General features: G+C 45.4%; 1 protein-coding gene across 1 annotated transcript in view; it reads left to right on the top strand.

Moving 5' to 3' along the window:
• The window catches only part of PRKCH (protein kinase C eta), a 121,684-nt gene that overhangs the window by 54,709 nt on the left and 50,062 nt on the right, over nucleotides 1-16,913 (top strand). Inside the window, exons 6-9 of the mRNA XM_040601381.1 lie at nucleotides 162-297; nucleotides 1,202-1,329; nucleotides 3,517-3,660; nucleotides 4,383-4,556. Of these exons, the coding sequence (XP_040457315.1) occupies nucleotides 162-297; nucleotides 1,202-1,329; nucleotides 3,517-3,660; nucleotides 4,383-4,556 (582 nt within the window). The remainder of the gene's footprint in view (nucleotides 1-161; nucleotides 298-1,201; nucleotides 1,330-3,516; nucleotides 3,661-4,382; nucleotides 4,557-16,913) is intronic.

The raw sequence follows: 16,913 nt of genomic DNA, 5'->3' as shown, positions 1-16,913 counted from the left end.
CTTGCAGTAAACCTCAGTGAGGTGATGGCTTGGGACATTGCATGAGTTGGTATTATTTTCATAGTCTTGCACTTAAATGCCTGTGTGTAAATGAACATCAACTTGTATATGTATTTGAATTGTAAATCTGTGCTTTTCTTTCCTTTTTTTTTTTTTTTTAGCCTCAGGTGACTGAACAGAGGTTTGGCATCAACATTCCTCATAAGTTCAGCATCCACACCTACAAAGTCCCGACTTTCTGTGACCACTGCGGTTCCTTGCTCTGGGGAATCATGCGACAGGGCTTACAGTGTAAAAGTGAGCAGCTTCTTACTGTAGCCTTTTCACAAAATACATATATTTTTAGACTGTTGATGCACTGTGTGTGGGCTTCATTTGTGCAACCTTCAAGAGAAACCTGATCAATGAATATTCATCTTTGCAAGAGTTAAACCAACACTGATCTACTACTTAATTTTTGGCTTCCAGAAGGACTCTGCATTCTTAGCACAGCTTTGCTTAACTTGCATTGTTGAAGATATTCTTGGGTATCACTGTTTCCTGCATTCATTTTTCCCTTTACCTGAAGTTTTTTCCTCAGCTGATAAGGCAATGAAAAGGCATCCGGGGGGGAAAAAGGTCATTGCTTTAGGTTGACCACACTGTCACGCTGTTAATTGATGACAGAGCGTGTCCTGATGTTATGCTTTTATTTCAGTGATCCAGACTGTAAAGCCGTAGCAGTCTCCATTTGCCTTCGTCTCCCACAAGAGGGGGTGTGTGTGTCCACGAGTGAGAGCAGGAAAGATTTTAGTTTCCCACTGAACAATATGTCTTTAAAATTATATACCTGCAAATGCAGGGGAAGTTTGTCGCAAATCACATTATAAATACTAATTTTATCTGCAGGCATAGCTGCAGTGGTATCTGTATACCTGAGAAACGTGCTTAGGAATAGCTGTAGGCAATGCAACATCCTACTTGGAAAGTTTGGGGTGTATTCCTGATCTTCAGGAGTTTGTTCTCTTACAGAAGTTCTAATTTTGTTTCTGCTAAGGTCAGTGACAAAAACCCCTTTAGTTTAAAGGTACTAAAGAATAGATCTGGCTGGGTATGTTTCCTGACGCAGAATTACTGTGTTATTTCTCACCAGTAAATCCCTCCTAGTTATTTTGATTGTTCCTTTGCTTTTACTTCCCATCCCTACCATCACCACCGTCAGTCTGTAAAATGAACGTCCACATCCGATGCCAAGCAAACGTTGCGCCGAACTGTGGGGTGAACTCAGCAGAGCTTGCTAAAACCTTGGCATGCATGGGTCTGCAACCAGGAAGCATTTCCCCAAATTCGGTGAGTCTTTTTATTTTCCTTTTTTTTTTTTTTTTTCTCTGTTTAAAACATTTACGACTGAGTCTTTACATGGGTGCAGGAGAAGACAGAGACTTCAGTTTTGACAGATGGTTTTGGGTGGTGGACTGCATGAGTAGGTTGTTATGGTCTGCAGCTTGTGGCAAAGACTTCACCTGGAAAATAAATGTCTTGGGTGCAACTTTACCCTGGTGGAGGCTTTATAGGTTGCTTTGTTATACGATTATGTTTCACAGTGCTGTGACTCCACTTTTTTATCTGTTTGGCATGAATGAGAGGAGAATAAGACCGCTAACTAATTAGTGATCAATATAATTCATGCCATGCCTTCTTTTACCTTTACTGCAAGCGCAAATGCTCTGTCTGCATATGTGGCTTGTGATAGAGCAAAAGAAGAGCTCAGCGAGAGACCTAGGTTCTCTTCCCAGGTTTGTTACTGTTTTTCTGAGTGATTTTTGGGGAAACAGTTTCACTCTTCCATGCAGTTTCCCAGGCTAAAATTTGTGGTCCCTGTCAACACAACATCATCTCTGGTCTTTGCTGTCTGATAGTGTCCCAGTGAGATTGTTGGCAAGGTTGGGACATATCTGTACAATTTCTGCTTGTCAGTGCTTAAGGCATCCTAAAAGGCCAACTGTTGTATATCTGAACCTATTCAGAGAGTTTAAAACACACTGTGAGAACTTGAATGAAAATGCCCATGTTTACTAATGGAAATCAGAGCTGTTATGTGATAAGCAGTCAGTTTTCATCATGTTTCCTTTGTGAACAGTTTTGAAAAGTGAGTTTGCTTGAGACCACAATAACATGTAATAAAATGCTGGTCTATTTATTTTTGTTTGACCAAAAAGAAAATACTAAACCCAAAACATAATTGTTAGATGTGGTAAATCTTGTCATACAGTTAGCCAGCTACATTGGTCAACCACATCATGCTGTATCAGCGTAGCATGCTCATGAGGCTGTGCTGCCCCTTTTGATTTCGGCTGGTTTGCAGCAGACTGTCTTATCTTCACTCTTCATGCTGTAGCAGTTCAGGGGGACAGTATCCTGGGAGTTACAGGGAAACAGAAGTCCCACACTCTCATCTTAGTTCTGTAAAAATCAGCCCTTTTTAGCATTTGTTGTTTGCATGATCTGCACATCAAAAAGAGATGAAACCAGGAAAATAAAAATGTGTGCTTGTGGTTTAACAATCTTTTCTTGTTATTGCTGAGCTAAAGGCTCTAGGTAAGCGGTCAGACTGTGCTTAAATCTGTGGGAGTTTTTCTGGGTGCTGTCCTGAATGCTCTCGGTTCTTTCCCCATGGCCAGGGTTGCCATTTCAGTGGCATTGAGACGAGTCTTCCGTGCAGGAGGAATTTCGCTTTACACCAAAGTAGTCACAAGGTGGAGCTCCAGAAGTCTGCGTGACTTTGATAGGGCTAATAAACTTCAATAAAGTACTCGTGGTTTATATGCGTACTCATACCTGGAGAGCTGTGAACTGATGGCACTGGAGGTTGACTTGATCTTCGTATACTGCAAAAATAGGACCTCTAGAAATATGTGATAATACTGGTACAATTCCTGAAAATGCAGACACCTCACTGCTGGCATGGAAATGAACAGCTTTCCATCGAACTTACAACAGTGAAGGAAGCCAGCAGCCCAGCTGGGAAAGTAAAATATTTTGAAGTTTGGGTCCCACTGAACTAGGCTTTGAGTAAGAGCCTTAAAATCAGATAAAAACCTAAGGGATTCAGATGAAATCTGCTCGGGTTCTAGATCTCACCAGGACTTCACATACTGCAGATATTATGCAGTTCACCTGGCTCCGATGTTAGCTAGGAGGCTGGATTTCCATGCTCATTGACTTACTCTTCTGGGGAGTGAGGATGGAGAGAGTTACCTTCTTGGATCTGCTGGGCAGTGGGTTTACAACTTAAAACGCCCAGGTCAGGAACCAGTGTTGACATCTCAGCACAGCTCTGCGTGGTGCCAGGGTTGGCTGGTCACATGTAGCTGCTCTGTGGGGTGGTGGTACCAACATGCTTTCTGTTCCAGTGGCCAAGCAGTGCATCTGAACAGGTCCTAAGTGCCCAGCTTGGTAGACTGGCTACCTGTGAGCACTTTTGAGGCAGAGGTACAATTTCTATGCAGATGGATACTTACTTTCTTTCTTCCACAGAAACTGGTTTCAAGATCTACTTTGAGACACCAGGGAAAAGGCAGTCTGAAAGCTGGCAACAACATTAGTGAAAGTTCAGCGAGCAAGCTTGGGATCAAAGACTTAATCTTCCTGCGTGTACTGGGAAAGGGCAGTTTTGGAAAGGTGAGAGTTACTCCTGGGTCTTTTGGGGAAAGTAATGTTCCTTATTTAAGAAGCTCCAACATAGATGAAGTTATTTTATAATGTGGCACACAGGCTGTCCAGTAGAGAATGCTTTGTGCAACATAGTTGGTGACAGAGAGAAGGGAGAAAAGGGAAGAGAAAGAAGACTGGCAGTGAAGTGAAGAATTGGATATCACATAAAAGAAAAAAGTTAGTAACCAATGGAACAGCTGCATGCTAGGGCCTGTACCAGAAATTGCAAGTGTGTGCGTTAGCATTCATTTGGGCAGTGTTTCTTGGGGCATATAAAGACTTTTCCTTTAAAGGAAACAAGGCAGTGGTTTCAAATGCAGTGAGATGGTGGTTTCGGTTCTCTGCTTTGCTACAACGTCAATGTGAAATGGTGCATTTGGGTTTGATAACTAAGAAGGGAACTGGAATGGATGGCACTGCTCAGGGTGTTGGCCCTGGCACAGTGGATGAGCTTAGACCAGCTAGCCCCGTGCCAGACATTGGAGCAACATGTGTGGGTACTTCTGTCCAGAGAAGCTGCTGCATACAGTAGCGTGTGTCATCGATTGTACATACTAACAGGCTGACTCAGTTGCATCCACAAGCCTGGTCATGAGATAACTGACCTTTCTAGTGCGAGAAGGTATGGGAGGCTCGTGTTGCTCTTAAATACTGAGGGTTCTTGCGATTCACCCTCCCCTTTGGTTTAGGTGATGCTTGCCAAGATGAAAGAGAGTGGGCAGCTCTATGCAGTGAAGGTGTTGAAGAAGGACGTCATTCTCCAAGATGATGATGTTGAATGCACCATGACCGAGAAACGCATCCTTTCTTTAGCAAGGAACCACCCATTCCTCACCAAGCTCTACTGTTGCTTCCAGACTCCTGTAAGTATAGCCCAGGCAGTGGATAGCCTTCCTCCTAACATTGGCTGGCTCGTTTAGGACAGAGACACTCTCCTGTGTATTTGGTCCCTGGCCTGTCATAAATGTCCACCTTAGACCCAGGAGAAACCTCTCTGCTGAAGAGTGAACAGAGCACTCTCCTATATTCCACCTCTAACATCTGGGCATTTGGGAAACAAAATCCTGACTTGTTCTGAGCTCCCTAATGAAACGGTAATAACAGGGAAGTCTTTGTGTCTTCCCTAGAAACATCTCTGTGCCATTGAATATTTCCAAATGCATATGCGCACATGTCTACAGACCTGCAGTGTCCTCCTGTTGCCGTGGGACCTCAGGCTCTGCTGCCTTGGCTACCTGAATTTTAACAGGACTGTATTTGTATTGAATTATCTGCAAACCCAATGAATTGTACTTGGCAGCAGGGGTAGCCTGCTGTTGCTATTGGCCTTTGTGTACTGCTCAGAACTGAATGAAAAATCTTTCTGGGGTTACTGGAAAGGATCTTACTGACATGGGTGGACACTGAATCAGATCTGTATATGGTTGCTATTTCTTCTTGCGTAGGTAAGGCAAATGATACCATTGCTGTCGTTTGTGGTACGTGTAACTCAGTGGAGGACTGCACATGCGCTGCCTGTCCAGCTTAGAGCCTCATTCGGTGTGTGCGTGTGGGTGGGAGCTTGTTGCTGATGTGGGTGGTGGAGGGAGGAGTGGCTGTGACGGAGGCAGTGGCCACAGCAGTGTACCTGACGGTAAGTTTGGGAGTCCCTGAGCTAAGCTCTTGTTAGGACCAAAGCATTTTCTGCAGCATAGCTCTTCCAGACTGCCTGGGCTCCTTGCCAGTTGCTTTTTGTCCATTGCTAAATGGTAATAGAGCTTCTTTTCCTCTTGGAAGAGGTGGGAGAAACTTGCCCTTTTAATTGTGGCTTCACTCCTCCTACATAAACCCAAAATACTAAAAAAAAAAAAGGCAGACAGATGCATCCTGCCACCTACCCATTTCTCTTCTCACTGGGGTGATGCAACAGCCAGCTACGGAGTTTAAGAATTGTGCTCTTTAAGGGTGGAGCCCTTGGGTAGACTCCTGTAATAAAAACCAACAAACCATCTCGTATCTTTGGTTGTTTGGGTTTTTTTTATATACAGCTTACATGGTTCACAGAGCAGCTGTGCTGTATAGCAGAAATAAAACCTAAAGCTCACTGTTGTCACTAGTAACCAAGGAAACTCCACTTTTATTTCATAATATGAAGACACAAGGCCCAAATTTTAATAGCTTTCCTGAAGTCCTCATGTAAAATATCAGAAATATCCAGTACTGATGTGTGCTTTTTCAGGTCAGATGTGGGATAGCAGTGGGTTTTGCTTACTTGTTGCTATGGCTTTCCTTATTGAATTTCAATGTAGATGTGAAAATAGCAAGTGTGCTCCTGGGCTGTGTAGAGTATTTTCCATGAACTTAGGGAGACTTAAGGTCACTGTGCTAGTACTGTATCATGTTCAGAAAATGGATGCAATCTGCCATGGGTGCAGACAAGGTCTTCTGGGCTGATGAAGTAATTACAGAGTCTTTTGCGAAGAGGGGGAAAAAAAGGGAAGAACTCAGCCTACTTTAGACTAGCAAATTGAAAGCAAAAAGAGGATCTGATTGGTGTCTGCAGATGTCGAATGCTGAGGAGGGAAACAAAGCTGTCAAGATGCTGGCTAAGATTAAATGAGTCTAGACTGGCCATGGATACTGTTAGACTGGAAATGAAAAGGAGGTTGCTAAACAGTAGAACAGCCTGGAACAGGAATTTCTGGACCAGCTTGTCGTGAGAGGAGCAGAGGCAGGAACCCCTCAGCCCTTGCTGCCTTGAAACAGAGCTGGTCAGTCTCTGAAAAGGTGCCAAAAGAGTGGTGCTTGTCATAGCAGGACCCTGCTATTTCTAGTCTTACTTCGGCTCCTCTTTAACTTGAATCCCACTTCGCTTCATTATCTGGACTGTCAGTAACAGAACACCACTTTCCTCCAATAGTAAAAAAAACTAAAAAGGGAAGTGTTTATGAAAGAAAAAGTAGATTTCAGGCTAGTGTGGTTCATTGCATCTTCTGCCCATGTTCTGTACTCAGTGACACCCATTTCAATCCAGAATAACCAGATTTAAATTGCTTATAAAAGCACAATTAAACCCCATTGCTATAGTAGAGAAATGATTGCAACACCCGGGTATTCAGTGGACAGAGTCCTTCCAGGAGGGCTTAACAAGGCTGGTACAGTACTTAGGGTTTCTGCTTATTCTTTAAATGGCATTGAGCTATCCCCTCCATTAACATGAACTTGATAGAAAAGAATAAAATATATATGTATATATGTCTGTGTCTGTATCTCTCTCTCTTTCTAAGAAGAGTAACCACTTATTCAAATGTCAGCCTGCAGCCATATTTAAAAGCGTTACTTATGTGTTTGGACTTGGGGGCAGGGTTACAGAAAATAATACCTGGTTTCACTTGCAATCACATGGAAACCACATCACATGTATCACACTTACAGCCCAAACTCTCAAAATGTGGCATTAACAGTTCATGTTATAAAGAAACAAAGCACGACTCCAGTCTGCTGAGAAGATGCTGGATAAATAATGACCTACTGGGCCTGCCTTTAGGAATTTTTCAAGACCTGGCCATTTTGAGGCTTCTTACCATTTGTCAAAACAAAGTTGGAGCCCGATCCCATGAGATGCATCAAGAGAGGCAGGGACTAACTGGCAGGGTATTGGCTCAGATGGAAGGTACCTGGTGCTTATGGTAGGTGCCAAGTTCAATATGAGCCAGCAGTGCATTCTCAATTGCACAGAAGTTAAATTATGTCCTGGACTGCTTCAGGAGCGCAGGGGAAGTCGTTATCCCCTCTGCTTGGCACACTGGTGAGGCTGCCCCGAGGATAGGGATGTCCAGTTATGTATGCCTCCCACCCCCAGTTAAAGAGGAAATTGTGGAAACTGGAAAGGAAGGACCTTGGAAGTGCCTGAAATGCTGCGGCAGTTTGAGGACAGAGTGCTCAAAGGGTTTGAGGGTTTGGCTGGATGAATTCTGACTCTTACGTAGTATTCCACCCAAACCAGAAAACTCTTGCCCTGACTTTAGCAGCCTAGGGGTAGCTTAAAGAGCCTGGGGATGTCTGTGTTGCACTGTGCGATGTTGTGTAGTGCCAGTAAAATCTAGCATTAGCTAAGCAGGCACAAGTACCAGAAACAGCACTGCATTACCTGAGTTCATCTATATATTGCTGCTACTTTTGCTCTCCCATTTTAGAGCTAGCTGAGGTTTCTCTGTGCTTACATTAGCTGCTGATGGTTTTCAGAAAGGTTTTCTGTTCCCTTGTGCTGCCCCTGTGCTCACTGTGCTCCTAATTTAGTCTCAGCTGCAGCATAAGTGATACCTGCTAGCAAGAACTGCTTTATTTGCCCAGGGTGGGTTGAGGCTGCCTGACCTCCAAACAGGCTCCTTGCTCTGTCACACAGTAATACTGCAGCCACTAGATGGTAGGAGCTGCAAGGGTTGTCTCTGCCTGACATGGGTCACAGTTTTCAGAGCCTAAAGAGGAAATATTAGCTGCACAGCAGGCTGGCAGAGGCTGGACATGGCCCTCTGCGTGCCCGCCGCTGGGCTGGGCAGTTTTGGACTTGCATCTCCAGATTCCTTTCCTGTGAAAAGCGAGGAAGGAGCCCTGCTGCTCCCTCACAGTGGGAGCAGTTTAAGTCCTGCTTCAGCTGCATCTCTGTGAGGTCTTCCTTGCTCACCATGTCTCTGTTTTTTTTATTATTTGTTTCTTGTAATTGAAAGCCTTGCCTTGGAAACTTTGCACCTTGCCTAAGCCATTTACCTCTGCTTTTTCTAGGGCCTTAGAATCATCCTTTAGTGTCAGAGAGGATTATGCTCCTGCTCCAGTAATCTCTGAGTTGCTGACAGGTGCTGGGACCTGCAGATAATTGTGGTTCCTGTGTTAGGGGTCAGAAGCACCAAAAAATGCTTGTTTCCGTTTACCTGACACTGGTGTCACGCAACACCTCAACTATACTGTCCTGGAACAGGTGAAAGAGGCTATATGTATAAATAGCAAAGTCAGTAATTTAATCCTGGGGAATGTGGATCCTGGAATGTTTTAATTAAAATGAGTTTGCAGTAAGTAGGTCCTGTTGTCTTTGAGGTTTAGGAACCATCCTTCCTGCACAGGTGGTTTGCTTTTAAATCCTTTTTGTCTCCACTTGTATGCATGAGAATGAAAAGGGTTGGGGGAGATCAGCTTCCCACCAAACAGTGTCAAAGAGTGTTTGGGTTTTACGTTTATTGCCCTTATCCGTTTTCTCATGACTACAGAGTGCTTTCAGGGGACTGACCCCCAGGCAATGCTGTTTCCAGCACTGTCCCCACTAGCCTGATCGTTATATGGATTTGCTTTCCTGTGGCTCTGCTGACAGTTGCTGAGGCACAGAGCCTGCCCGTGTTGTTCCAAAAATAGTGAGACATGAGAACTTGGCAGAGGGACATGATTTTCTGTAATGAGCATCCTTCTGAGATAATAGCTAGCAGGGGTGCTATTGAAGCCAGTAGGGACTGGCCCAGGAACTCTAGGGCAGCATAATCATTGAACTGGTCCCATTTTACGAGGTCAGCCTGCTGTCCAGCATGCAGCTTTGCGCTCCCTTTACAAGCTGTGGGCTGATGTCATGCTCTCGACATGGAAGGGGAAGGTTTCTGCACGTCTCTGCTGGCTCTTGGAGCACTGAAACAGCTCTCCCAGGGTCAGGCTGTGCATCATGTCAGGGATCACCAAGGTGTTTAGAGAGATGAGCCTGTATTTCACCTCCCTAGAAGTGTTAGAGCTAACCTGGAGCATAATTTCCAAGTGGGGGCCTACCAGCAAAAGTGGTGGGACTGAGCAGTGGCAGCTGGCTGGCTGCTCACCCACCTGTTGGTCCCCAGATGCCACAAGAGAGGTCTAGGTGCCCTTCTATGTCCAAGGGACATGTCCTCAGTCATGGTCCCTCCAGGGGATACCCAGCATCAGCCTGGTTGTCCACCACCCCCTCCACTTGAGCTTGCCGTGGTGGCGGCGAGGAAGGCTGGAAGGGCAGCGGCAGCCTTCCCAGGCCTCTGGTTAGATGAACAAGTGTCCTAACACAGGCCTTGCAGCGTGCTGGTGGGTGGTGAGGAAGCAACAAGGCCTCTTTGGTGTTCTCCCTGAAAGGTGCTGAGAGGGAGCCCCTTGGGAGCAGGGAGGACAGCTTTGGTCATCACCCAGGCTCTAAACCCCCAGCCTTCCCCCTCTGGCATGTCGGGGAGGCAGGACTCCAGATGTGCATACACCCGACAGCTGAGTGTACTTCTTGGATGCTTTGCTGCAACCATTGAGACTTTTTCTGCTGTTCTTGAGCACTGAGACCATTTCTAGCCCCAAGCCGCTGTGCTGGAAGACCAGCGCATGCTTCAGTTTTGTTGCTGCCGGTCAAAATCAAGTGAAGATGTTGATGGGGACATCCTGGTTTTAGGCCTGGCGTTTTCCAAAAAGCTCGGAGCAGTCCAGCATGCCTTCTGGCCGTAAGCACAGGCACCCTGCTGGGGCTCGCTGCAGAGCCCTTCTGAAGTCAGGCATGGAGGAGCTTAGGTTGAGCTTGGGGCAGTGAGCTGGGCTTGCGGGGGGGCTGTTGGACAGGGAGGGGCAAGGGGATTTCTTCTCTCTGGTGTAGCTTCTGCGTGCAGCGTGTGTGCCACGGTGCCCTCGCGTTGGCTGTGTGACCAGAGGGGCAGTCGGTTTCTGCCTTTCTGCTCCTGACCTGTCTAGCACCAAATCAAGGCAGACAGGTTAAAACTGTGTCTTTCTGTGGTTTTACGGTGTTGACATCCACCAAAACCCCATGACCTCTTTGCTGGCATGCTGGCCCAAGTTGCCACTAGACCAGATGTGTGAGGTCTCCAAAGCTGGTCTGAAAGGCTTGGCTTCCTCTGACGTGCATGGTAACACCTCGTGGTGGTCTCTTCATTGCAGGAACATGGGGTTGGGTGGGGTTTTTTTGTAGGCAGAGTGGTTTTGCTCACAGAAGATGAAACAAGGTCAGACTGACGTTTCTGATTTTATCTGTGAACTTTCCTGGGTGTCCGTACTTAGGCTGAACATAGAGGTGATATGAGCTGAAGTGAAAACATGAACTTGAAGGCTTAGTTGCCATCATGGTGGCGTAGCTCTCGAGCATAACCTTCCCACCTCTGGTTGTTGAAAGGCTTTGGATACTTGCATTTTTATCAAGCTGAGAAAATGCCTGTCTCCATCTGCAGTGGCTTATGGGAGAGATTGTAACTTAGACAAATTACCAAGTTTAGTGTAGTGGTAGCTGAAGGAGATGCTGTTATCTATGGTTAGCCACAGTACTTGAAACTAATAAATTTCTTTGGCCTGAAAACCAAGGAATTTGCAGCATAAAAAGGGGTCAAAATGGCAGCAACTCTCAAGCAACCTGAGTGAGCAGGTGCCAGTCAGTATTGAGGAGGAGGGGTATTAAAAAAAAAGGCAGTTGAAGCTCAGAGGAGAGGTAACTAGCTGAGGTGTGACCCAGTGGTGCTTTAGGTTTCGGTCTCTTTGAATGCGGGTTGCTTTCCAGGTGACGTCTAAGGTGAGAGGATGGATGTACAAAGCCCTCACAGCGAGCTGTTTCCAAGCGGCCTTTGGGTGTTTTGGTACCTTTAATTTTCCTGAAGACCTTTGGCTGAACTTGTGGAGGTCTCTAGCCTTCCCTGGCACAGTCTGAGGCCAGCAGATATTGCTTGCAGAGTTCATTATTTTTAAAAACAGGCCAGGGCTGTCTCAGGTTGCTCACTCCAGACTGAAAACACCATTTCCAGTAGCATTTTTTCTGAACTGAGGGCTGTAAAAAGAGCATGATCTCTACAGAGCTGTTATTTTCTGAGACACTGTGATATCAGCAGCCAGCTGAGGGGTGCAGACGTCCTATAAATCTTTGCTTAAATGGGTGATGTCTATAGCTTGATACATTCTAGTTTCTTGTTCCTCAATTTATTCCCATCTAAGTTCAGCCAGCCCTTTGCTTTTTGGCCTCCCAGGTGGGAAGGAGTGTTTATGTAGTTTTCTATGCCATTTTAAAGGTCTGGAGGGTAAAATTTAATTTTTTTTTCTTTAAATTTGTTTTGTTGTTGGGTTTTTTTTTTTTTTGATATTTTGTTTTAACGGTGGCCAAGCTGGCTTTTTTTTTAAATAATTATTTTTTTAAAATTGGGATTATACAAGCATTTTTTTTGTACATGATTTAATCGATTGACCTAGTGTCTGAGATATTTTTTTTTCCCCCCTAGTTGGGGTTTTTGTTTTGTTTCTAATGGAACAGATAGAAACAAACAAAAGTGATAAAAATCATTTTTCTGCATGTATGTTGAACAGACCAGGTTGGGTGGGGCTTTGAGCAACCTGGTCTAGTGGAAGGTGTCCCTGCCCATGGCAGGGGACTTGGAACTGGGTGATCTTTAAGGTCCCTTCCAACCCAAACCATGCTACGATTCTGGTGAAAAGTTTCTAGTCAAAAGCTGAGCTAGTCATGTAGTCCTGCTGTGAATTAGACCGCCTTGAGGGGAGGGGTTGAGGAGGAAGGATGCACGTATGGTTCACTTGCATATCCCAAAGGATGCATTGTTCCAGAAAAATGAGTGAATTTGCGTGTTACAAGAACTCTCCAGCGTGAGCTTGAAATTTCAGCCTCACAGTTAACAGGGGCAGAAAACTGGAGGATGTAGTTAGATTCGTGATTATTTTTTTTTTTCGATTTTTTTTTTTTTTTTTTTCCCCCTGGAAACGGGGGGAACCCACAACTCCCATCAGCTCGTCCTGAGTTGTGGTTGTCGTTGTTCAGCTCTTCTGGAATGAGCTCAGCGTTAATACTGTGCTGTGCACGCATGCGCGCGGGAGGCAGCCTTTACCCCAAGGGACCCCGCAGAGTTTATTTATGCAAATGGAAAGAGCAAATTTGTTATTCTCCAGGCGATGTTTATGTACCTTGCTGCTGGGGTGTAGGAAAGCCTGCGTTATGGCCACTATCAGCAGTGTCAGGTAGCGGAGTGCAGTTGTGAGTGATAACTGCCCTGTTCCCGTAGCTGCTACAATGGCGCTGGTGGCTCTTTGTTAAAGTAGCTAAAAATGAGCCTGGTGTGGGGAAGTAACCTGTGCTTCTCACAAGCGTTCTCTCCAGCTGCCCAGACTGGAGCAGATGCCACATGTATCTCAAACCCTTTCTGAGTTTGCTTAATTTTCATAGGAACTTAATTTTCAGTTCACCCCTCCTTTTAGCTAAAAAAAAAAAAAGAAAAAAAAACCCCAACCAACAACCCCCAAACCCAAAACCAGCAGAAGAAACCTTCTCTTTCTCAACCTTTTGCATGTGGCACAGAGTGATCTCCCCTGTCTTGATAACCCCAGGGCTTATGTGCCATCTGTGGCATGCTCCTTTGCCGTGGCTTGATTTCTCCTAGGCAGAAGTGGTTTCTGCAGTGTACTGGCGTGTACTTCTGCAGTCACTGAAGCAGAGAGGTAAAACAGCTAATAAAGCACCAAAGATCACCTAGCAGATAGCTATAAAACCTGCCGCCTTTCTGCCATCGCCTTGCTGTCTGGGAGTCTTGGGCCACAGTGGGGAGTGGAGCAGCAGCAGGTCCCCTGGCAGTTGTTGCTGCAGCCGGGTTTAAGAAGCATCACCCTCATGTGCATGTAATTCTAGCTGAGCAAACATGGCGTGGAGGTACTTCTCCTCTGCTTGATGTAGTTATTCTGATTTGAAATCAAAGGATCAAATCTTCACCTAGTGTCAGTCAGTGTCTTGCTCCATTGCAGCCAGGTGAGTGTGGCTGTGGCACTGTTCAGAAATTTTGGGTTGAGCCCATGCAGCTCTCGTGCACACATGTGCATGCAAAGGTAATTTCAGCCATCCCCTCTTGGTGAGCCCATTCGTATGACACCTGCAGTCCTCTGGTTTTGAAGCACTGCCGTTGTATAACCTTCTGAACACCCTGTGCCCGCCTCTAAACCTTTTAAGTGGGAGCAGCAGCAATCTGCAAGGATGTGGCACTGCCTAGGTTGAAGGGCTAGGTATGGAGGGGAGGCATTTCAGAGCAGCATCTGAGTGTAGTTCATGGTTGTGTTACTCCTGCGAAGATAAATATTGAGAAACAAACGTCTTTATTATTCTTCCTTCGGGTTCTGTGCTTTGCAGTGCCTTGACCCAGATACAGATGGCCACTTGCACTGCTGGGGGCATTGGACATGTGGCTTTCCCAAGGCCCGTACTGACTTATTTGCATGCTCCCAGCAAGACCCGAGGCAGATTGCTTTGTGTGGGGGTTGTGGACCACGAAGGGAGAACAGGAACATTGGGAGTGCGCAGGGAGCCTGCCAGCTCTTGTAATAATTTGCTTGCAAGCTCTTAAGCCCTGCTACTCTTTTTTGGAAACAATACACTTTTTCTGGGAAGCAGTGACACAGCTGTCTCCAACAGAGATAATTTTGAGTCCCTGCCTTCTGCTCTGGAAAGAATAAACTGCCGATACAGTGAAAAAATACTGTTTTCTTGGGGAAGTCCTTTGGCTTGAGTGAAATCAGCTTGAGTCCAAAGCTGATTTTCTAAGAAGTTGTGTGCATGAATTATTTCCAAAAAGATAAAGTGAAAATGTGCAAATTCCTGAATTCCTTAACCAGGCTGTTTTTTGGTTTGGGGTTGTGGTTGGTTGGGGGGGGGTTGGGTTGTTTTTTGTTGGTTTTTTTTTTTTGGGGGGGGGGGGGGGGGAGGGGGGCGGCGACACTGCTCTAAACCACATTTAACCAAGTCTCTATATCCTCCAGATGTTGCCCTATATGCCACCTGTCAGCTGATGGGGAGGCTTGGATGCAGTTGCTGCTGGGATGTGTCCTTGGTGGGGCAGCTCAGATAGGGAAGGGAACTTTGCTATTATCGTCTTCCATGTCTCCACATAGGAAACACTCGTCTTTCCCTATCTCTTCCCTCCAGGCTGCCTGAACCAGGGCAATGGTCCTACCCTGCCCAATTTACTTAGCATGAAAGCCTGTGATCAGAGATAAGGCTCTCATCCTGTTCAGAGATCTTTGGTCTTGTGTGGGTTGCACATGGGCATCAGCTGTGACTTTTAACTAGAAGCAGGTAGAAGTTAGCCATCACACTGGCCTTCTTTGGGCATGGGGAGGGAAAGGATACTCTTTTAATAATAAAAAAAAAATTCCAGTTTTTTTTTTTTCCTGCGATGATGAAGAGGAGAGGTGTGAGGATTCAAAGCATCTTGCTTGTAGAGCTGGTGGGGACAAAGGGCTAAAGTGACGTTTGAGTTGGATTTCAGTGGGTGCTTGTGTTTGCAAGGGGCAGTGATCGCTTTGTAGATTGTCCCACCCAGCAGCTTTTGCTGTCCAGGACTCTTTTCAAGCCCAACCAAAACCTGCCAAGGCAACAAAATGAAGTGGGTATGTGTAGTTGCTGTCACGCACTGTCCTTAGGACATAGTATCCGCTTCCAATAGCCCCTGCCCTGCTAATCAGCAAATGAATAGGAATGGCAAATTGCAATTGAAACAAATAAATTGAAAAAAGAAACCCAAACATTTCTTTTGCACTGAAATTGCTAGGGCTAATCTCTAGATACAGGCCAGCCTTGAAATGAGCCCACCTGATCCCATGGGCTTTGTTTTCCTCCAAGTGTTTCTTTATAGTCTACAGGAACAATTGCTTGGTGGCTTTACGCATCTCGATCCCAGTCCAGAACTGGTGCAACGTGATTTCCTCATGTGGCTGCCACTGCTGCAAAGGCTTTCGCGTCACTGTTTCCTGTTGACTCAAATGCTCCTTTTCTTACTTTTGCTGATGTCAAACAGAGATAGCAGATCAGGGGAGACTTCTGAGCAGTGCAGCATAGAAAAATAGAAATGCGGCAATTTCAGCATTAAGCCCTGTCAAAAAGCACTCCAGCTTCCAACTCTTCCTAATTCCTGCTCGTAGTCCCCAAGAAAGGAGGCACATAACTCTTAAGTTAGGTTCAATCTGCAAGTGCCTGAACTATCTGCTGTTTTAAGATTTCTTTTTCCTGGCCCTTTTTTAAGCTGTTTATTCACTCTTATCTTGCCTGCTGGAAATTGCCTTTTTTTTCCCCTCCATCATAAAATACCACTGTTTTATTTCTCAGTGATTCCTGGGAGAGAGGTTGGTCTTTATGGTTTGGCAAGCAAGTTTTAAGAGTAAAAATGGAAGACCTTGCCTGGTTCTTAGGTGCTGTTCCCCAAAGGGTGGTCCTTTACTGCTGATTTTTCTGATAATTGTTGCCAGGCATGTAGCAGGCCAATGCACAAACACTGTATTATTGAGTTGGTTTACCTATCCTGCTCTTCAGTTCAGCAGCCCTGTGGGATTTCTAAGTGTTAGAAAGCTGCACAGACAATTAGCTGGACCTCTTTATAAAAAATAGTAAGTCTGAGTAGTCCAAAGTTCTGTATTTATGCTTGACCTGTGAAATGAGACTGTGGGTGGAGGTGATTTGATAGATGTTAACACTTGTGAACACATGCACAATACTTGCTAACTTTGAAGTTAGTCTGAAGCAAGAGCTGTTTGTAGCAAAAACCTGCTAATGCCATGACAGCAGTGATGTGAATTTAAAACTGGCTGTTTCGGTGCTCACTTGAACATTTAAGAAAGAAGTAGTATCTTCCTTTAAGCATCATACTACAGACAAGTACCTCCAGAAGTCTGAGAGGGGCTATGAAGGTTTGCCTGCACTGGAGAAGCAGGACATGTATGTTTTAAGATAGGAAGACTTAACTTTGTTTCCTTGAAGCTCACCTCTGAGGAAAGAGTAAAAAAACACATGCATGTTCACCTGACTGTTTGCATGTTTATACAAGCGTATGTATTACTTACATAAATACACACACATCCCTTGTCAGATTGCTGAAAAATTAAATTACATCCTGTTGGAGATCAGGCAAGAGGGATTTCTTTTTTAAGTATGGGCTTGAAGAGATGCCTGGACAAGCTTGGCTAGATAAGCATGTGTCATGTGGAGAGATCAGTGAGGAAGGAGGTGGGAAAGAATAACAAGGAGATGGAAAAGGTGACCTGACTGGCAAGGCAGAGGCGATGTCTGTGCTGCAGCTGGAGGAAGGGTTGCTGAACAGGTAGGCACAGCATAGCCCATCAGTTTAACCAACTGCAGCAAAGACGTGACGTTAGAGATCTGATGTGGGCTGAAGAGCCAAGGTTGCTGGTGGGTTTGCATAGTTTCTGCTGCTCTGGCTTAGACTGCT

The sequence above is a fragment of the Falco naumanni genome, chromosome 7, assembly GCF_017639655.2.
Source record: "Falco naumanni isolate bFalNau1 chromosome 7, bFalNau1.pat, whole genome shotgun sequence".
In the NCBI taxonomy this organism is placed as follows: Eukaryota; Metazoa; Chordata; class Aves; order Falconiformes; family Falconidae; genus Falco; species Falco naumanni.
This window is presented reverse-complemented; position numbering and strand designations above follow the sequence as displayed.